The 23,081-nt window shown below is 40.7% G+C and overlaps 1 protein-coding gene across 6 annotated transcripts in view; it reads left to right on the forward strand.

Moving 5' to 3' along the window:
- The window catches only part of LOC125461768 (exocyst complex component 6-like), a 179,469-nt gene that overhangs the window by 115,345 nt on the left and 41,043 nt on the right, over window positions 1-23,081 (forward strand). For all 6 annotated transcript variants that reach the window (XM_048550943.2, XM_048550947.2, XM_048550946.2 and 3 more), the window contains one exon: window positions 20,480-20,553. In XM_048550943.2, the coding sequence (XP_048406900.1) occupies window positions 20,480-20,553 (74 nt within the window). The remainder of the gene's footprint in view (window positions 1-20,479; window positions 20,554-23,081) is intronic.

Raw genomic sequence — 23,081 nt, forward strand, 5'->3', positions numbered from 1 at the left:
TGTTCCAGGTCTCTCTAGGTCTGCAGTACTTGATGCTTTTTAGTGGAGGTGAATGTGATGATATGACCCTTGAGGACTGCTTTGATAGCTTTCTATTGTGGTATAAATGAGGTGGAATTTAATGTGGAGAATTGTGCGGTCATTCACTTTAAATCAAAGAGCACCAAATTAAAACAGTTTCCTCATTGTTTGAGCCTTAGAACAGTGAAGAAGCAAAGATTTAGGTACACAGATCACTAAAAGCTAGTGCAATGGTAGAAGGACTTGTCACAAAAGCGAATGAACATTGACTTGTATCTTAAGGGAGTTGTATGACAAAAGGTGAGGAAAGAATCCTTTTACAGAGCCTTGACCATATTTTGTTTAGATTACTATTCTGTTTGAGCATGGAACATGAGTGATTTTCTGGCCTTGGAGAATTCAAAAGGTTTGAGGAAAGCCTTTCTTGGTTTAGAGTGACGAGTAATTTAAAGAAAGTAAAGAACTTTTTTTTTGTAAAAGCACTTTCTCAAGCTCTGGATGTCTGGAAGTGCTCTGCAACTTAAGTATTTTTAAAGGGTAGCCACTGTGGGAAGAAAGTGTCAGACAATTTGTTGCACATTGCCACTGGGTTTGCTACCGATGTTGTCTTAGGCACAAACAGCTTTTAACTGTTTCCTCAAAAACCTCCCCTCCCTTCAGAAGGTTAATGGTGTGAAATGGTGCTGAGTCAATCCTAACTGTGCACACATCCTCATGAGGAAGAGGGTGGATACAAGAACATCGATGGACAAAACTTTGCACACACTTTCTCCTTTTTAGAATGGCACAGATTAATCAAATGCCAGCATGTATTTAAGGGAAAGTTTTATGACTAACCTGACTTAAACTTTTTAAGCCATCTTTGGGTCCTATGAAGTTGATACATTTAACATAGTTTACATGGATTTTGGGCAAGCCCTTTGACAAAGTCACTCATGGTATTGACGAGAAACCTAAGACCCTGTTGGACCAAGAGAAAGTGACAGTGTGCTAAGAAATAAAGCCTTATGGTCTTTGTGTTAGTAAGTTCTTTTTGAGGTCTATATCACTGGTTTAATCTTAACCCTGCCTTCAACATTCAAGATGTTGCAGATGATTCAAAAGTTGGATATGTGGTTGATGGAGAGGAAGGAAGCTACAGCAAGTAGTCAATGGACTAATTGGAGGATCGGAAGAGTGACAAACTGAATTTGGTCCAAAGAAATGGCGAGGCAGACAAGGCCTAAGGAACAGACAATCAACAGTGCAATACTAACAAATGTAAAGGAATATTTGTGTGGATACACAAATTCTCGTAGAAAGCGGCATAAGTAGTATTTAAGAAATTATTTCCTTTCATCTGAATTCTGACTTTTGGATCATGGAATTCTGCCCTCTGCCTGGCCTGGAATGCCATTGTTCAGCACCACCCCCCCCCCCCCCCCCCCCCCCCCCTTAATTCAATGCCAATCTGGGTACTTTTTCAGGGCTCCAGTTCTAATAGTTGCTACCCCCATACCCAGCCTTTTAGAGCATATTGCTGCCATTGCCTGAGGATCTTTTCACACAAGCTAAGGTCCTGTTGCTAATTGAGCAAAATGTTACTGACAACAGCCGCCTACCACTCTGCTTTAGACTGTAGCTCCAACCCATAAGCAAGATTCCAGCCAGTTGTAGTCTTGACCGTCTCAGTTGCTCAGCAGCAGTTGCTGCTTTGTACAGTCTTTGGTTTGGCCTACTGTATACTGTGGTGTCCAAGCATCCAGTGATGGAATGGACTACATTTCTGATCTCATCTTGATTTTGAAACTCCCAGGGCCTAAGCTACAACACCAATGGAGGGAGAGAGCTCCGTCTTCCAGTGTAATCCAGATCTCCGTTCCAAGGAGGGACCGCAACTGACAACAGCAGTGCAATGGCTGGAATATAGGTTCTTCAAGCCTGCTCTACCATTTGTTAACATCTTGGCTCATTTGGTTGCTGGCTCATGTCCACCTTCCTGTCTGACATTGACAAGATAGGCAATCAAAAATTTATTGAATCAACTTTAAATTTAATGACCCAACCTCCACTGCTTTCTGTGAGGGGAAGAAAAAATTCCACAAAGTGACCACGAAGGTCATCTGCATCTTCAAAGAGTGATTTCTCGTTCTTAAGCTGGGACCTCTAGTACTGATCTCTCCACATGAGGTGCTGGAGCTGGTGCTGCTCATGTACTAAGAGGCATTGGTGAAATGGCTGCAGGCCTTGGAGGACAGGGGATCCACTGAAGTCAGGTGAAACCTTAGGGTTGGACTCTGGGTCCTGAATTTTGTTCCCAGGCAACTGCTTCTTCCCCCACTTTGATTTGTTTTGTTTTATGAAGGCTTAGGATCTGTACCTAATTTATGAAATGTTTACTTTTTTAAAAACCTTTTGTCCAGCATCATTGCTGCTTTTCTACAACCCTGCCCTCCACATTGGGCAAGGAGAATTCCTGGTGGGAGGGAGTGAATGAGTGAGTGGAGATGTGCACGAGGGCATGAGTGAGTGAATTGGGGCTGAATGGAATGAGAGAACGAGTAAGTAAGAATAGGTGTGTGTGCGTGCAAGATTTGGTATCTGTGGTGGAGAGTGTGCTGTGTCTTGGAGGAGCTGGAAGATGGTTTCTTTTGAGTTGCTTTGGAATATGTAGAATATACCTAAAACCTATATGATTGCATACATCTTTCCAAAGTACTTGTGTACAATAATATGTTGATCTGTTTAACGCAAGCTCTAAAGTATCAAATGGTACCATGCTTTTCATTTTTTTTGCTAGCTCCATTTTAGGTTTTATCTTTCTAAAATATATATTTGAAATTTGGCATGCCAGACTTTGCCCATCTCCCTTTGCCCTTGAAGGTGGTGGTAAGTTATAATGAAGTTGCACTGACAGTACTTCATAAACTGCCTTCTATAATTTACTGTTTTACATGTACGTAATCCAGCAAGGATTCTTTTGTTAGTATGGGCTGCTTTTGGTATTGCATGCACTAATTGCATTAAATGCTGAGGTAGCCGGTTATTGTTAACTGTTCTGATTGTTTAACAGAAGATAAACAAGAGGAAAACTAATGTTTCTAGTCACTTCAAAACCTAATAATTCCACCTCTTTGAATTAGCTTAGAAGCATTTCCATTTTACTACTGATCATCATTTATTGCTGTAATTACATGTTTGCCTGTCACAAAAGGATTTCAGACTTTTCTGGCCTTTGGCTGCTTTCATCCCTGAAGGAGATATAGCATATTTTCCTCTTATTAGCTGAGGCATAGAATATAAGAGCTGGGTGATTTTGCTAATGAGTAGTTATGTACAATTCTGTTCCCTGCTTAATAAAAGGTGTAAGCTCACTAGGAAGGGTACAGAAATAATTTAAAAGGACATTTCCAGGCATAGAATTGTTACTGAGAGAGATTTGGATTGACTGGAATTACTTGTTTCAAATGAGCTTGAAGGGACATTTGATTGAAGTCCACAAAATTGAGGTGGCTGGATAATGCAGATAGGGATGACCTATTTTCCAATGGCAAAGAGGTCAGCAACTGGGGCCATGGATTTAAAGTCCTTGGATCGTTTTAAGGAATGTTTTCACCTAGAAAGTGGAGCTGTTCTACATCCCACTGCCTGAAAAGCTGGTGGAGACTGAAACCTTTTTTGGTATGGCAAGTAGGAGGTACACTTGAAGTTTCTTCTAAATGACAATAGACCAATGGAGAAAGCACTACCTGCATGTTCCCAGTCAAGTTGCACACCATCCTGATTTGGAATGGTGTCACTGCTCTTTCAGTGTCACTGGGTCAAAGTCCTTACTGACAACACTTTGGGTATACCTACATTGCATATACCACAGTGGTTCAAGTAGCCAGTTCACTATCATTTTGACAACAAATGTTAGGCTGGTCTTGCCTGGAGTATCAAAAAAATTTTAATACCATAAGAAGCACAAGCAGCAGTAGGCCATCACACCTGTCCTTTTTGTTCATTTAAGATTACAACCAGTCTATTCTGTTAGCTCGGAGTTTTTTGTATTCTGACACAGTCGGTCCTCAGTAAAGGGCTCACCTTTGTCCCCTCTATGCAAACATCAACGAATACAACTCGCATTTGGATGTTGAACTGTTTTTCCACCTCCTTGCTAACTACTTTAACCATGAGCCGAACCATTCTGGATACAGAATTGGCTGGCCAACAGAAGACAGCGAGTGGTAGTAGAAGGAAAATATTCTGCCTGGAAGTCAGTGGTGAGTGGGGTTCCACAGGGCTCTGTCCTTGGGCCTCTACTGTTTGTAATTTTTATTAATGACTTGGATGAGGGGATTGAAGGATGGGTCAGCAAGTTTGCAGACGACACGAAGGTCAGAGGTGTCGTTTACAGTATAGAGGGCTGTTGTAGGCTGCAGCAGGACATTGACAGGATGCAGAGATGGGCTGAGAGGTGGCAGATGGAGTTCAACCTGGATAAATGCGAAGTGATGCATTTTGGAAGGTCGCATTTGAAAGCTGAGTACAGGATTAAGGATAGGATTCTTGGCAGTGTGGAGAAACAGGGGGATCTTGGTGTGCAGATACATAGATCCCTTAAAATGGCCACCCACGTGGACAGGGTTGTTAAGAAAGCATATGGTGTTTTGGCTTTCATTAACAGGGGGATTGAGTTTAAGAGTTGTGAGATCTTGTTGCAGCTGTAGAAAACTTTGGTTAGACTGCACTTGAAATACTGCGTCCAGTTCTGGTCGTCCTATTATAGGAAAGATGTGGATGCTTTGGAGAGGGTTCAGAGGAGGTTTACCAGGATGCTGCCTGGACTGGAGGGCTTATCTTATGAAGAGAGGTTGACTGAGCTCGGACTCTTAATTGGAGGAAAGGAGGAAGAGAGGGGACCTAATTGAGGTATACAAGATAATGAGAGGCATAGAAGGAGTTGATAGCCAGAGACTATTTCCCAAGGCAGAAATGGCTAGCACGAGGGGTCATCGTTTTAAGCTGGTTGGTGGAAAGTATAGAGGGGATGTCAGAGGTGGGTTCTTTAGAGTTGAGAGAGCTTGGAATGCGTTGCCAGCAGCAGTTGTGGAAGCAAGGTCACTGGGCTCATTTAACAGACTGCTGGACGTGCATATGGTCACAGAAATTTGACGGTGCATACATGAGGATCAATGGTAGGCATAACATTGTGGGCTGAAGGCCCTGTTCTGTGCTGTACTGTTCTATGTTCTATCCCTCTACTGACCCCCTTCTCGCACCTCCAACACACCACCCCCAAGGCCTCCTACCCTCCCTTGACCTCTTCATCTCCAACGGCCTCCATGACAAGAATAACCTCAACCTCTCCACCCCTGTTACCCATTCCAACCTCTTCCCCCACACAACGTGCAGCCCTCCATTCCATCCCAACCTCACCATAAAACCCACGGACGAGGGTGACGCAGTTGCAGTATGGCGCACTGACCTGTACGTCGCCAAGGCCAGACACCAACTCTCTGACACCACCACCACCACCTACTGCCTCCTTGATCATGACCCCACCCCTTACCACCAAAGCAGCATCTCCCAAACCATCCACACTCTCCATTGCCTCAGGTGACCTCTCACCCACAGCCTCAACCTCATCCTCATCGTTCCCCAACACCGTTTCTTTCTCCTTCCCAAAATCCGCAAACCTGACTGCCCTGGTCAACCCATGGGTTCCTCCTGCTCCTCCCCCACTGAATTCATCTCCACTTATCTTGACTCCATTTTCTCAGCCTTGGTCCAGGAACTCCCCACCTACTTCCATGCCCCCCTCCACCTCCAAAACTTCAGATTCCCTGGTCCCCAACACCTCATCTTTGCCATGGACGTCCAGTCCCTGTACACCTGCATTCCACATGCAGATGGCCTAAAGGCCCTCTGCTTCTTCCTGACCTGCAGGCCCAAACAGCCCCCCTCCACTGACACCCTCATCCACTTAGCTGAACTCATCCCCACCCTTAACACTCGCTTTCTCCTTCAATTCCTCCCACTTCCTACAGACAAGGGGGGGTGGCCATGGGTACCCACATGGGCCCAAGCTATGCCTGTCTCTTTGTAGGATCCGTGGAACAGTCCCTGTTCCAAAGTTACACTGGCCCTATCCCCCACCTCTTCCTCCATTACATCGATGACTGACTGTATCGGCACCTTCTCGTGCTCACACGAGCTCAAACAGTTCATCCACTTCACCAAACACCTTCCACCCCAACCTGAAGTTCACCATCTCCAATACCTGTTTCTCCTTCCTGGACACCACCTATTTCCACCTCTGGCAACCACCTGGAAAACAATATCCGTTTCAAGCCTACTGACTCCCACAGCTACCCAGAATACACCTCCTCTCACCCACCTTCTTGAAAAAATGCTATCCTCTATTCCCAATTCCTTCGCCTCTGCTGCATCTACTCCTGAGATTCCACTCCTGTACATCCCAGATGTCCTCGTTTTTCAAAGATCACAACTCCCCCTGCAATGATCAAATGCGCTTGACCATGTCGCTTGCATCTCCTGCAACTCATCCCTCACACTTCCTCCCTGTGTTAACAACCAAAACAGAATCCCCCTCATTCTCGCACCACCCCATCAACCTCCGAATCCAACACATCATCTTATGACACTTCTGACATCTACAATCCAACCCCCACCACCAAAGACATTTTTCCTCCCCACTCTAATCTTCTTTCTGGAGGGACCACTCTCTCCAGGACTCCCTTGACCACTCCACACTCCCCTCTACTGCCACCACACCTGGCACTTTTCCCTGCAACTGCAGCAAGTGCTACACCTGCCCCAGCACCTCCCCCTCACCTCCATCCCAGGTCCTAAGAAGACCTTCCACATCAGACAGATGTTCAGCTGCTAATGTGGTACACTGTATCCGCTGTTCCTGCTGTGGCCGCCTCTACATTGGGGAAGCCAAGCAGAAACTTGAGGATCGTTTTGCGAAACATGTACACTGGGTTTGCAACAAACAACTGCACCTCGCAGTCACGAATTATTTAAACTCCCCTCCCAGTCCTTGGACAGCATGTCCATCCTGGGCCTCCTGCAGTGTCACAATGAATCCACCCACAGGTTGCAGGAACAGCAACTCATATTCCCCTTGGGAACCCTGCAGCCCAATGGTATCAACGTGGATTTCACAAGCTTCAAAATCTCCCCTCCCCCGACCACATCCTGAAACCAGCCAGCTCATACCTGCCTCCCGCCTGTCCTCTCCTCCGACCTTGAGCTTCACCCCATCTTCTACCTACTAGCCTTATCCCGCCTCCTTGACCTGTCTGTCCTCCCTGGAACGATCTATCCCCTCCCTACCTCTACTGGCTCCGTCCCTGCCTCATTGACCTGTCTGTTTCCCCTCCCCTTTTTGTCTGTCTGTTTCCTCTCTCTTCCACCACCGCCTGCCCCCCATTTCTGAAGTAGGGTCTAGACCCAAAACATGAGCGATGCTGCTTGGCCTGCTGTGTTCATCCAGCTCTACAGCTTGTTAGCTCAGATTCTCCAGCATTGGTAGTACCGACTGTCTCTACTATTCAGCGTCTACCTTTTTTAAAAAAAAATTCAATGACCTTACCACCTCCATTTTCTGAGGCAAAATTCCAAAGTCATAGAAATCTTGAATATTTTCCTTTTGCCCTGGAAAGGGCAGTCCCCTAATTTTAAAACTGCCTTCCCTAATTCTAGTCTTGCCCACCAGAGTAAACATTCTTTCTATGACTACATTGTCAGTATTATTTAGACTCTTAAATGTAATCAAATCACTCCTCACTCTTCAGAACTCTAGTGAAAACAAGCTCATGAGAGAACCTAAGATAACAAAGTGTGGAGCTGGATGAACACAGCAGGCCAAGCAGCATCTCAGGAGCACAAAAGCTGACATTTTGGGCCTAGACCCTTCCCTGAAACGTCAGCTTTTGTGCTCCTGAGATGCTGCTTGGCCTGCTGTGTTCATCCAGCTCCACACTTTGTTATCTTGGATTCTCCAGCTTCTGCAGTTCCCATTACCACCTCGGAGTGAGCAGGTTCTCAAGTATCAAATTACAAAATCTTCTCTGAACTGTTGCCAGTACATTTCTATTTTCTGTCAAATGAGACAAATACTGCATGTTATATTCAAACTGTGGTCCCACCAATAATGAATTATGCGACTGATTTATTTAAAATACAGGATTTCAGCTCTGTGTTTAGTGCCAGCAGTTTTAGTCACTGCCTTTTGTGGCTGCTTAGTTCAAATAGTAATTGTGCCTGCTTTGGATCCAAGTGGCCAAGTTATCAAGGAATCTGTTTTATAATCAAGTGACCCCAGTTGTAAGGATAAAGCAGTTGATGTCAGTTACCAATAAATCGATCCCTGGAAAAAAACCTAGCTGGGTAGTTCATAACTTTAGTAACAAAAATTTTTAAATTATCTTTACTACAACTAAGCACTCAGTTTTATAACAATAAAATAAAACAAAAGCTTATTCTTCCATAGAAATAAAGGTAAACAAGAAAATAAAACACGCTTCTGTTAACATTATTTCAAAGATTTTTAAACTCGTTAGAAATAACCCAATCTTTATAGATTGAACAGGATCAGTGTACCCAGGTACTGCTTACAAACATTGATACAAATCTAAAAGCATCTAGTGCTGTATTTCTAGCAAGACCAAGTCCAGATCATTTCAGAGACATGCTTCCATTTATTTAATTTTGTAGTTTTGTCTTAAAGTTTTAAATTATCTTCTACAGCTCTTGATAATTTAATCATTATTTTCTCCTGACAGCAATGTTTGTTTGTTTTTCAAATCTTCAAAACTGACTTTTCCACTAATTATACCCCAGAACTTTGGTCTGGGATTAATAACTTTTTAAGATTTCATTACTTTAAACCCCTTTTCTTAGAAATGCTGCTTAGTGCACACTACTCCCTCAAAAAAAAAACTTGTCACTTCAAAACTTAATACATGCTGCTATCTCATGATTTATCAGTACAGAATCACATGAAAGCCTCTGAGGTTTTCCCTTTTTAAGCCCTATGTTTAGTTCCTCAGGATGTCAGTAGCTTCCTTCATCTTGGAATTGTGGGTATTGTAGTCTTCTTTCAAGCCAGTTAAACAAAGTGGGTGCATGTGCACATTTGGAGTTAACTTTGAATTCCAAGAAACCAAACTTGCAGCAAATGGTATTAAAGTACATAGGTAATGAAACTGAGATTTATAAAAGAAACAAAGGCAGGGAAATGTAATTTGGTACTGATGAGCATGATCAAATAGAACATTTGTGTACAATAAGGGTGAACTCTTTTTCTCTAGAAAGATGGTAAATTTTCCAGAACAGTCTGCATGTCCACTTAGTTTTTGTGTGGAAAGCTATAGCCTTCTGCACACAATCGTTCTGAAAGTAAAACTGCCTGGAGCAACAACCTTTGCTCTCTTTCCCTGAAATCCTATCATCAAAGAGCAAGTTTAAAATCAACTAGAAGGGTTCCCAAAGGAGAACCTGAAATGTACACCACTGTCTTCAGTAAATTGACTTCAGCCACCCATAATTGATCTTGGAAGACATCCCCGTGTAAAATAACCTTGGTTCTAGACTGAAATTGGATAATTGGTAAATAATTTATTTCTCCTAAAATGAACTGTCACTTGGTCAGAGTAGTTTTAAGATAATACTCTGCAGTTTGATTTCTCCCCCCCCCCCCCCCATAGGCTTAGTGGTCCTATGGGTGCATTTTTTTTAAGCAAGGCAGTTTTATATATTTGAACAGGTTGAAGTCTCCTGTTAATAATTGCTACTTTTTTAAAAGTGTCTTTTTAGTCAGCTTTTTACTTATTACTTGGGGAGCCTGGTTGACTTGTTTCTGATAGACAGTATATAACTTACTAACACACACACGTGCACATGTGTGTTTTTTAAAAGGTTTTCCAGGAGTGTGTTTTGTATACAAGGTAACATTGCTTCAGGGAAGCAAAACGATGGCCTCCTGTTTTTGTTTTATTCTTTTCTCTTTTCTGTGAACTTTTCTCTCCTTTCTTTTTTCCATTTGTTGTGCATCCTGCTTTGCACAATAGTAGCTGGTGTTTTGTTATCATAACAAATCCATGAAGACCTTTTCTTGAAATTTTTCTTTCTTCCCTTCCGCCGCGCGCGCACCCCCCCCCCCCCCCCCATCTTTCACGTTTTGTTACAATCAGCCTACCATTTTTCTCTTACTGTCTGCTGTATTCTCTTTTACTGACCATAGTACAGGTGAGCAAGTCACCTTGCTTCACTTGAAAGTTTGGTAGTTTGATGCTTTTTGCTTTTAAATACAGTGAGCCTTGTGCATACTCACTTCGGTATGAGATTGTGAAGGATCAACTGGGGTGGAATTTCTAGAGACTTAGATTAGGGGTTTTTTTTGTTAAAAGGAAAAGTTGAAACCCTCTCTGCTCAACCACAACAATTACTAGACTTTGAAGGCAGAATTGTTGTCAGAATGAAATTTATTGTATAATAATTTAATTTATTAAAGGTTTTGTGAGCTATCTGGAAAATGAAGGCTAGTGGTGGTGATGCCACTGAAAGCCCAGGGTATAATTTGTTCACCATCTAGGACAACATTGTATTCTAAAAGAAAATTGGTAGCTTAAGCAAAAGTTAACATCATTGAGATTTGAGGAATCTTTTTTGAAATTCCTTATGTAAACCCCTACAACAACAACAACAACGTGTCTTTATGTTGCATTTTGTGTTTAATGTAACTAAATGTTCCACTTCACAACAGCATTAACAATCAAGCATTGACACTGACTCACAAAAGGAGCTATCAGAACAGACCAAAACTTGGTTGAAGATATATTTTGAGGATTATTTTTAAACGTAGAGATAGAGGGGTTAAACTTGGGACCAAGGCAGTTGAAAGCGTGGCTGTTACTGGTGAAATGATTAAAATCAGGATGTGCAAACACTAGAAGAGGAGAAGCAGAGATCTCAAATTTAGATAACATTACAGAGCTGAGGAAGGGGGAAAAGAGTAGGAGGCATTCCAAGGTGGTTGGAATGCTTTAAATTGTGTGGTGGTGCAAGTGGAAGAGCCAGTGCCAATTAGTCACATTAATTATAGGTGATTTAGGACTTGGAGAAAGTTAATTTTTTTTAACAAAATACATCCTAAATGGCATTAGCTTTGTATTAGTGTTGTGCTGTTGTTAACTTTGCATTCAAATGAAAATTCCTCACTTTGATGCTCTATAGAGAAAAGCACATAATGGGAAGAGTTATTTTTATAAATATTCATCAGTTTCCTTTTTTTAATTCTTTTTAAATTAGAATTCCACACAAGCTAGAATTTTTCAGGTTCAGTCCCTTGCTTGTGCTATGAGCATTGATGGGCAGTAACGTTGGCCTTAACCTTGCGAGAACATAGACCAGAGATAATGGGAACTACAGATGCTGGAGAATTCCAAGATAATAAAATGTGAGGCTGGATGAACACAGCAGGCCAAGCAGCATCTCAGGAGCACAAAAGCTGACGTTTTGGGCCTAGGCCTAGGAGAAAACAGACCAGGTTCCTTCTCCACCTGTTGGTTATGGGTCTGTGGGGATTTTGGGCAAGTGCAGGAGTATTCGTTAATTTTGTCCTTTTCCATCCTTATCTTAACCTCAATCAGGCATAAAAGTTGGTGACACTGAAGAGTAGATGCCGCAATAAAATATCAAAGGACAAATGGCCTTCTGTAGAGTTATATCTAAACAAGGGATCAGGAACTGGGACTCTTTAATTGGAGCAAGGAAAATGGAACTTGACATATAAGTCAAGGTATACATGCTGTTTTTAAGTAGACAGTAATTATGATTGTTTAAATGTCTGTACTTGTTTAAGACCACCAGGCTTTTGAATTAAAGCAGATTTTCAGTGCAAGTGTTTCAAAGCGTATTCATACTTGATCAGTAGAAATCTTGCAAAATAATTTCAATTTCATTGGAAAAGTAGTGATTTCAAATAATGAATTTGGCTGATGGTAATTTTGTCTGCTATGTTAACTTTTTTAAAGGCCTGAGAGAAATTGACTGAAATTTGGTGTATGGCTGCCAGCATAGTAAATAGTTGAAGGTTAAGCATTTGTGGCAACTGTCAGATGCATGTTCCAGAAATCACTGTGCTGCCTGTGATTAATGTTTGAACTCAGTGCCCTCCTCCAGCCTTTGTGTATGACAGTTTCGGGATTAATGATTACAAGAGTGACATTTCCATTAGCAACTTGTATGTGCAAATAACTCACAAATGGCAGGTAGCTTCCTTTTTGTATTGTAATTGATAAATGTGTTTAAGGGTTTAACTTGCACAGGAGGAATGGTATCTCCTGAAAGCCATGTTGTGTTTAAGTGTCAGTCAGACTCAAACCCTGCTACTTTTTTATAAACAATTATTTCATGAGTCAATACCAAATGCAGAAGTATTATGGACCTATCAAATCCCTCCAAAACACATCAGGGAGATGGCCTAAACCCTAACTTTTTTTATCTTTCTTCAAGGCAAGCGTAAGGTGCTGCTTTACAGATGTGATTTCAGTTTGTCAAATTACTAATCTTTAAGCAAAATATATTTCTTCTTACACCCCAGTTAAAATACAAACATGCTAAAAGTTATGCTTTTTTCATGATCGAAATATGCAAATATTATTTGACTTTCAGGCTACTTTGGAGTACTGTATTGAATTCTGGCTTTCCTGCAATAAAGGATGTTAAACTTGAAAGGGTGAAGAAAAGAATTGGAACAGTGTTGCTGGGATTGGAGAGTTTGAGCTGTAGGGAGAGGCTGAATAGGCTGAGGCTATTTTTCCTGGAGCATCGGAGTCTGTGTGACCTTAGAGGTTTATAAAATCATGAGGGGCTGTGGATAGGGTGAAAAATAGCATCCTATAAATATACCTTTTTTGACAAAGGCAAATTCAGCCAAACCAATTTCCCTCTCAACCTACCTCCCAGTTCAGGAGAAGGAACACAATGAATCTAGCAGCAGAGCTAGAACTTGAGCTTTGGCAGCAACAGAGCAAGCCATATCTAGCAGCTTCAACTGCAAAACCCCAATCTTGCAACTGAAAGCAAAACTAAAGCCCTGGCTCTGTGTGAGCCTGATTCCACCCACTCATGCTGCTTTCTTTTTTGCCCTCTGCTTTTCTTTTGAAAAACAAAGCTATTTGCAATACCTTCTATGGAGCAGACACCTTGTCACCAAATCTACAACACTCCCCACTCCCTTCAAGAGAACCAGAATAGACCAATCCCTCTGAAAGGCACATATCAGTGGCTCAGTGGTTAGCACTGCTGCCTCACAGCACTAGGGACCCAGATTTGATTCCACCCTCAGGTGACTATCTATCTGGAGGCTTGCACGTTCTCCCCATGTCTGCATGGGTTTCCTCCCAAAGTCCAAAGATGTGCAGGTTAGGTGGATTGGCTAAGCTAAATTGCCTGTAGTGTTCAGGGGTCTGTAGATTAGGTGGGTTATAGGGGACCAGTCTGGATGTTGTGTGGGTCAGTGTGATCTTGTTGGGCTGAAGGGCCTGTTTTCAGACTGTCAGGTTTCTATGAAAATATCATAGAAGCTTAAACAAAATAAGTGTTTTTGCTTCCCAGAAATACATTGCATTAACTCCTAGCTTTTAGCTCAGCATGTTTACAAAAGTGCCATTTGCTAAAAGTAAACTCAAACCTTTGTTAACAAACAAACATTGAAAACAAATTACAATGTAGAATTGGGTCATCAGTTCCTTAGCAATGCTGCTGCACTGTGAAAAATCTACATGTTTTTCCCCTATGGAAGTGATACTTGTTCTCAATCCTAAATTGCGTTCCTAGTTGCATCTTTGAGGGTAGCAATAAAGTGTGGAGTGAAGCTGTGGAACGCAGTGTTGCTTATAAAAATGATACGTATGAAAAGGTAAATAATTGGCACTCAACAGTCAAAATGGACCAAGCCAGAAGGCTGACCATGTCTTTGGCAAGAGCAAGGAAATGAAATGACCGCAACTTGGTTTGGTCCTCTTTCTGGTGCATTATTTAAATGTATTAGGAGAAAGTTGCTTTTGTAGGTAGACAACTTTTACTGTGATTTTAAATGCGCAATTGAGCTATATATTCCAATTATTCATTAATGGAAGAGATCTTATGGGAAACCAGAATGGCTAAATCCTCTTAGTCAGAATTTAGAAATTTGTTTTTAGTTTGTCCTGGAGATAGTCCTGAATGTTGATCAAAGATAGTGCAATAAATATGCTTCTCTATGGAGTGTTGTCTTGATATAGTGGAGAGGCATGTGTATCCAGTGCTTTTTTTTTTATTAAAAGCATTGCTGGCTGGGACTCCTCACTCCTGGGAGGGCCAGATTACATGGCGTGGTTAGTGGGTGGAAGGGGAAGGAATGTGCCAGCCAGCTGTAAACTAAAGAATCTTCAGAACAGGCAAAAAGTGAGGGAGGTGGTAGGAACTGCCGATGCTGGAGAATCTGCGATATCATGGTATGAAGCTGGATGAATACAGCAGGCCAAGCAGCGTCAGAGGAGCAGGAAAGATTGTTTCGGGTCAAGACCCTTCAGGGGGAAAAAAAAATTTTCAGAAGGGTCTTGACCTGAAACGTCAAACTTTCCTGCTCCTCTGCTGCTTGGCCTGCTGTGTTCATCCAGCTCCACACTGTTATCTCAGGCAAAAAGTGTATATAAATAATCAATAAAGGCAGAAAATGAGATTTTCTATTCTATACCTGATGTGTAAGCTATTCTTGATCTCATCAATTGTGCATTTGTATAACTCAGCTTAACCTTAATTGTTCCCATCAGTCAATTCCTGGTCAAACATTCCATCTTCAATTGCTATTGAAGAGGAGACCCTGGAACATGTTGAGCACTTAGCATATCTTGGCAGTGTGTTCTCTCAAAAGGCTACCATCGAGACCAACACCAGACCAATTGTGTTAGGTGCAGTCTTCCACAAACAATGGTGGTGTGTAATTGATGGCAAAGACCTCTGCCATGTTCGTCCCAGAGTTTAGAGCAGTTGTTGTCACCACATTCTTGAACTGCATTAAGACCTCGTCCATATATCTGCAACATAACAGGGCTAGAATACAGTCAGCAATGACTGTTCCACAACCTCTGGAAGTAATGGGGAACCATCAAACAAATGCTGGTATCCTCTTTGAATCTAGGTGGGCATGTAATCAAAACATTGTATCAGACATTGTGTCTGGATGTCTGTGTAAATCAGGAACAAAAACAGAAGTTGCTGGGAAAGCTCAGGTCTGGCAGCATCTGAAGAAAAATAAAATGTTAACTTTTTTCAGGACCCATCCTTCCTCCCTCAGAATAGGTCACAGGACCCAAAAAGTTAACTTTTAATTTTTTCCGGAAGCTGCTGTCAGACCTGCTGAGATTTTCCAGCAACTTTTTGATTTTGTTCCTGATTTAAAACATTTGTAGCTCTTTTTTAGATTTTAGCTGTGTACATCTGTTATTTTCTGACCCTACTTAAGGACAACAAAAATGTACATTGAAATGATTTTGCCAGAGCCCATGAGGCTTTTACTATCTGCACATCATGTCACCTTCTGTGAAAGCCTTCACTGTCAATCAGCATTAGTTGCTTAACTATTCCTTCCTTGTTGGAGAAAGGACATTGTCTTCAGACCTCTGGCAACTGAGGTGCTTCATCAGTATACTCTCCTCTGACCATGTTTCAGAGGCTACATTTAAAATGTTCCATCTGTCCTTCTAAGTTCTGTGACTTATACTGTGTCACTCTGTATTTAATATTTTGACTGAATTAATAATCTAACTCTGTGATCGTGCTGCTCTGAGCATTTGATGTTTGCCAAATATCATTGTGCTTGAGTGAGACGTGCATTTACTCTTTAGTGATCATATCACTGAAGTCATTGGCAAGGCCCTATCTTTAGAACTGGGGCCAGAAAGGAGATGCATATACCCAAATATCAGGCATAGCAGATATTTGAAGATTGAGAGAATGGATAAGTTGTTTGAGTCACTTCTGGGTCATACATGGCATACACTCAACTGGAAATAGGAATGCCATTGCTGATGGCATAGCTACATTAAATTGGCAATCTTTTTCAGTCTTTCTTCCTTGCTTACTGCATACCATATTTCAATTCCTTTCTTCATTCCATGCATTTTAACTGTGCCTGATTATTCTTTTGTAATTCTATTTTGATTTTTGTAAAATGTCCCGTTTGCATAATCTGTTTTTCTCAATTGTTTGAATCTTACCTTTTTCATTGTAATATTTTATTAACAGTGGATTTTCCTTCATTTCAAATATCTTTTTAAATAATTATTGACAATTTTTTATGTAGCAAACAGTTGGGATTTGATGGCCTCGCGCTTATGCCTTGTTAGTTGGTATATTTTAACTTGTTAATTCTGTCCATTCTTTTAGATTAGTATTTACTGTTCAATGCTAATAAGACATCTACTTCAGCACATTCTGATGCTGAGCCCTCCATCTTTGTTTTCCTTTTGCCGCAGACCGTATTTGTTGAACAAAATCCTGTTTTGACACACATTCTTGATTTTCAGTAGGCAATATTGTGGCACTTCTGAGGAGCAGAAATCAAATGTCTCATTTATGCCAGCCAGTACCAAGGATAAGGGACAACAACAATGACGAGGGCAGAAAGTTGACTCTCAAGTGAGGACGCAACCTGTTTTATGTTACAACATGGCTTATTGTCATTCTTTTACATTGTAACAACAATATTTTAGCGTGCTAATCCTCATTATTTGTGTAAATGTGTTGCCTGGTGAGGCGCAGAGTTTGCATTGAGGACAATTTCTACAGTGGATTGGCAAGCAGCTGCTCACTACTTTTATTTGTGGATTTATAATGCCACCAATTTATTCTGCATTTGTCTTTGAGTTCCTGAACACTCTGACCTCAATCACCATCCCATGGTGATAAAAGGCCAATTGCTCCCCCAAATTAGGTCCTTTTTCAGTATTATTAGTCTTCTCTCTAAACAGTGAAAGGCTATGGTTCACCGACACCCCCTTTCATCCAATCATGAGATATTCTCTTTACAATTTATCATTATTCCTGGTTAAAGAGCATCTCTATATTGTTTTGATATCAGCATGTTGCGCTTGCTATAATGAACATCTATGTTCTATTACCCAAGAATCAACCTGCCAGTTGATCTGATATTTATAAGCAATTCACCTTTAATATATTGCACATAATTCAGAGTCACATGGAAGCATTGTTCTGGTCATGACATTTGGCAATATTTTGGGGGAAGGCAGCCCTCCATGACTGTTTAAAGCTAACATGGCCTGATTATCCTCCACATCCTGAGCAGACTGAAGTGTGAATGATGCTGTTTACAGAATGTTGGAAGGGTTGCAGCATATTGTCATATTTTAACAAGTTGTTTTGAATGGGAAATGTCATCAATGATATTTCTTCTCAACCATCAGGAAACTAGATGTGTAGCTTTTTAATAAGTGTGGCAATATGACAGTTGATTTAAACCGTCAAGGGTGTGATCTGTATTTTTAAACAAAGTTATTAGAATATAGTGTGATTCTATTTAATTATCTGAAAACCTTTTGTCTAATCTGTATGCTTGTGGCTGAAATAGATGGCCTGTTGAATAAGTGATTTTGTAAAATGCTCAATTTGACATCAACTAGCTGTTTTCAAAGTTGGTGCAGGCAGGGTTTTTGTGTGATAGGTTCAATGACAAGGAATTGCTCTTCAACCCCAATGATGGCCAAATCATGCTGATGCACAGAGACGATGGCCTAGTGGAATTATTGCTTGAATGTTAATCCAGAGACCCATGTAATGTTCTGGGGACCTGGGTTTGAATCCTGACACAGCAGACGGTGGAATTTGAATTCAATTAAAAATCTGGGATTAAGAGTCTAATGATGGCCGTAAGTCCATTGTCTATTTTCGGAATAATTCATCTGGTTCATGAATGACCCTTTTTTTCAAGGACAACAGATTTCTGTCCCTACCTGATCTGGGCTACATGTGACTCCAAATGTGGTTGGCTCTTAACTGCCCTCTGGGCAATTGAAGACAGGCAGTAAATTTTGGCCTAGCCAGTGATGCCCACATCCTGTAAATAAATGAAAAATATTTGAAAATATAAACTCCCAATCATCAACTTTGAATACTGCATGTAATTCTGGTCTCTCTGCTATAGGAAGGATGTTGTGAAGCTTGAAAGGGGTCATAAAAGATTTACAAGGATGTCGCCAGAGCTGAAGGGTTTGAACTATAGGGAGAAGCTGAATAGGCTGGTCTATTTTCCTTGGAGTGCCAGAGGCTGGAGAGTGAACTGAGAGGTTTTTAAAATCCTGAGCAGCATGGATAGGGTGAATGGACAGTCTTTTCCTGCATGGGGGAGTTCAAAACTAGAGAGCAAATGTCCCTTTTTTAATTTTTCTTTCCCCCCCCCCCCCCACCACCTTTTAAACCTAAGGGGCAACTTTTACATGCAGAGGGTGGCGCTTGTATGAAATAAGCTGCCAGAGGAAGTGGTGGAGGCTGATACAATTACTACAATTACCACACTTGCATATACCCTCCAGGTGCCTTTTTAAGAAAAGGTTTGGGGAATATGGCCAAATGCTGGCAAATGGTACTAGACTCGTTAGCATGGACAAGTTTACCTGAAGGGCCTGTTTCTGTGCAGTGTAACTCTCTCTGTGACTCTTGCTACTCATGACTTTGAAGTTATCAAATTTCTCAGTAGCTAGCCTCAACTGAATTAAAACTCTGCATGTACAAAATTTTGAAGAGATTAATATTCTGTGAAAGGTTCATTTGCATTGAGGTCTTCTGCTTCTGAATTTTAATTGGCCTCAGGTATTTGTATAATTTGAGACATCTAAATGGAACAAGCTTAATTAAAAGCATATGAAATCAGCCTCCAAGTTTTGCAGTGACTTGTTAAGTATAAACTGCATTCCTATTATTTTGCCCATTCCTGTTTATTTCTTAGCCACTTCCTGTGTGCCTAAACCCAATAATGCTGAGAGCTAACCAAAACAGCCTTCATACTTGCACCAACCTCTTTCGTTTTTGCAAGAATGGGAAACATTTCATTTGGCTTGTCTGAGTCGTCAACTAACATAACTCTCTTGCCTTGTAAGAAATTGTCTCTTCAGTCTGCTTTATTACATGATCAGTCAACAGTGTGAAAGATTTGGTATGGTGGAGGTAAAAAGGAGAAAAACTTCATTGGCATTGGTTTCTTCTACATTCTGACTTTCACCCACTTTGTCCTTCTTGCAGGGAATGCAAGCAATTTTTTTCAAATGTTTTGAGGCCCAAATAATTCAAGTTTCATGACATAATTCACCTTAATATATTGCACGTAATTCAGAGTCACATGGAAGCATCAATCTGGTCATGACATTTGGAAATATTTTGCAGGACAGCAGCCCTCCATGACTGTTTAAAGCTAACATGACCTGATATTATCCACGTCCTCAGCAGACTAAAGTGTTTACAATGCTGTTTACAGAATGTTGGGAGGGTTGGAGAGGTGCATGAGATCAAGCAGGATAAGCCATCTTTTTTAAATGGGCATAATTGCATATGAATAAAAATAACTGATTTATGGAATATAGAAATACCAATTGCTGTTGATTCAGAGTGGCATAATGCACACTTGTTGCTTGGACACTTTTTTTCAACTCAGTGCCTTTATGGTTTCTGAGGATGACAAGTCTATTTATCCAATTTGACTGTATGGAAACTGTCTGAAAAGGTTTTCTAGTAACCTTTAATTGTAGAATTTCCAATTGGTCAAGCTTTCTTTTCTTTCCAATCATATTGAAACAACAGCCTTCTCAAACTGACTTGTATTAAATTCCATTATAAGAAATGTCTTGGATTGTAGGAACAGACATTCCAGTTAAGTACAGATTGTAATGCTTAAAGCATTCCACCTGTTGTCTGCATGTTAAGCTAGTTCCCACCCTACTGTCTGTCTTTAATTGCTGTTTGGCTAGAGGTAGAATTTTTATTGAACAGATGCTGTAACAAAGCAGATGTTTAAAAAATATGTTGACAGCCATGGAATTGGTATTTTTAAATGCTTTTGTCGTCATTCAACCTGTGAAAAGAATTGTGAAAAAGAAATTGTCAACTCATTTGCCTCATTTACCTCAATCACAAAAGTTGTAAACATTTCTGTGCTGTTGCACAGAAATATCATATGGCCACCAAAGAGCAGGCCAGAAATTGAAGTCACCTTGTATGTTACAACTTTAATAACTGGTTTCATTGATTTGGATTTAAATTTCTTTGTACAAAATAAAAGCAAAATGTTGAGGTTTGGGCCACTTATGAAGTGTATCAGTCTTGACACTCAAAGTTGCGTAAATTTGTTCAGATTTGCCACAGTTCTGCCTGAGTTTAATTTTTTTTTTCCCCTTCCTTAATCTTCTAGTGTTTGCTAGCTCCGAGCCAGTACCAGGATTCCAAGGGGACACCCTGCAGTTAGCATTCATCGATCTCAGACAAGTAAGGCTTTGAGATTTTTTTTTTCTTGACGAGTGATGTTGAAACCGTTGGTAAAATATCAGTCATTGCTGCCTTTTAGATGGTTTACTTTCTTTTTGAAAAGATGTTGTGCCCAGGTCAGCTTTACTGGATTATCATGCTGTGAACCATGTCAAAAGTGCTATCCACTGGTTGTGATGTGCTGAACAAAAGATTTTTGATTCAAATAAGCCCAAAATTTAATTTTCTTATGTGACTGTGACTGGTTTTATTGATGCCAAAAGTAGTTTGTTAATTGACTTTATATTTCTAAATCCTGACTACTTGAGTATATTTTTGGTTAAGTATCCTGTAATCAAAACTCCTCTACCAAATGACAAATCACGAAATGATACGTGACCAAGAGGTGATATATAAATATAGAAGAATTGCGGAATTTTCTCCCAAAAAAGGATACTGGATGCTGAATAAAATAGAATTTAAGCCAAAGGTTGACAGAACTTGTACCTAGCTTGTATAAGATTTGTATTTTTTTTACTTGCTAACTTACTAGCGTTCCATTTACTGTATCGCATTTCCATTCACTCATTCATAACTGTTTTTGTAGCATATCTTTATAAATTAAATGAAACATCCCTTTTAATCCATTCCTGTTTCTTTACACCTCTTTAAAGCAGTGTTTTAGACTAGTTTCTGCATCAAAGGCTACATCAGAATAAGTGTTAATAACCTACTCAGAACAATGTCATCCTTGCCATTGTGTCTCCATGATCCACTCAGCTATGGAAAGAGTATAATATTAATCAGCCCTTAGCCACAGTCTGTCAGGATCCGAATAGGTTGCAGACATCAAATTGTTTCCTCCACAAGAAAGTACTTTTTAGACACACATTAAATAAGGCCACAACCCATTGAAGAAATTTACTGTCAAAATAATGCTTCAGTGAAACTGCATGAATAAATGTGTAGGAACTATCAAAACAGGTAATAGTAAATGAAATCTCTTAACCCAACCGCAGGAGATCAGTTTAATATCCTCTATCCTTTTATTTAGTACAGGTGTAGTTTCCTGACTTGTTTAGATCATAGATGTCTAGGATTTTTTTTACTAATATTAATAACTTTAAAGACAAAAGGAGTAACACCTCTTAATCATGAAAACTCAGACTGGGCAAATTATAATCCCATCAGGAGTAACAGCCAGCATTTAGCAGGTGATTAAACCATCTTCTCCCCCAGGACAGATGTCTCACAAACATTTGTGTGCAATAGATATGACTATGTAACACCAAAGTGCTAAAATTTTAATGTATGTAAGAACTTTGTATAAAGAGGCTACTATAAAACTGTACAGAGTGAGTCCAAAACAAGAAAAGCAGTTGGGTCAAATGGGCTTGAAGCAAGGAAGACTTGGGGAACTGGTTAAAATCAAGCAAGTTTTAGTGAAAAGAAACCAGTGAGATTGACAACAATCAGCCTAGCAATGCAAGTAGAGGTTCTTAAAGAAGGATTTGAGCTTTGATCTCTAAAAGAAGGCCTGAGACAGATGGGGGGAGGATATTTAATTGAAAAATGCAAGCTACAGGTACATGTACTTGGCAAAGGTTGAGGTAAAGGGAGGGGGCGATGCCTTGGGAGATATCAGTGTTTGACACTTAATATAATGGAATGGGTAAAAGTAATGCACCGCGTCTTTATTCATTGACTAAGGAATGTTCAGTACTGGGATAATAAAATGTGAGGCTGGATGAACACAGCAGGCCAAGCAGCATCTCAGGAGCACAAAAGCTGACGTTTCGGGCCTAGACCCTTCATCAGTGCTGGGATGTTCACTGTAGGCTAGTGATTCAATTCCAACTTCTGCTCACTAGCAATTGTGTATGGATTTCTCCCGGCACAATGGGATAGGAAATCTACCTCTGAGCCAGGAACTCTGGATCTGAATCCTACTGGACGACTTGCTAGCCAAGGAAGATACAATCATCACACAACCAAGTAAACCAGCACAATCCTGCAACTGCTCCCAATAAATGCTAGGGTTGGAAATCTTTCTGTATCTAGTGAGAGCGGAAGAGATTTGTAGTCTGCCACATCCATTGATCCAGACTGCAACATGAATGTAAATGTGTAGATCTAATGGGAGTAGACCATTCCACCCCTCAGGCATGTTCTGTCACCTTAATTAGGTCATAAATGAATTCAACTTCAACAGTTACATCTGAGTGCTGTATAGAGATACAACTAAACACAGGAATCAGACTAACGTGAGGTGTGATGTAGTGAAGTTATTATTCGGGGGGATGATGAATGTAGCCAATGTCACAGGTATCCAATCCACCTAATGTGGCAGATAAGGGTTAGTGCAACAGAAAACTGAGCTTGGTTTACTAAAACCTGAGGTGATTAGATTAGATTCCCTGCAGTGTGGGAACAGCCCAACAAGTCCACACCGCCCCTTGAAGCATCCCACCCAGACCCATCCCCCTATAACCCACACACCCCTGAACACTACAGGCAATTTAGGATGGCCAGTCCACCTATCCTGCACA

The sequence above is a fragment of the Stegostoma tigrinum genome, chromosome 20 (assembly GCF_030684315.1).
Source record: "Stegostoma tigrinum isolate sSteTig4 chromosome 20, sSteTig4.hap1, whole genome shotgun sequence".
NCBI lineage: Eukaryota > Metazoa > Chordata > Chondrichthyes > Orectolobiformes > Stegostomatidae > Stegostoma > Stegostoma tigrinum.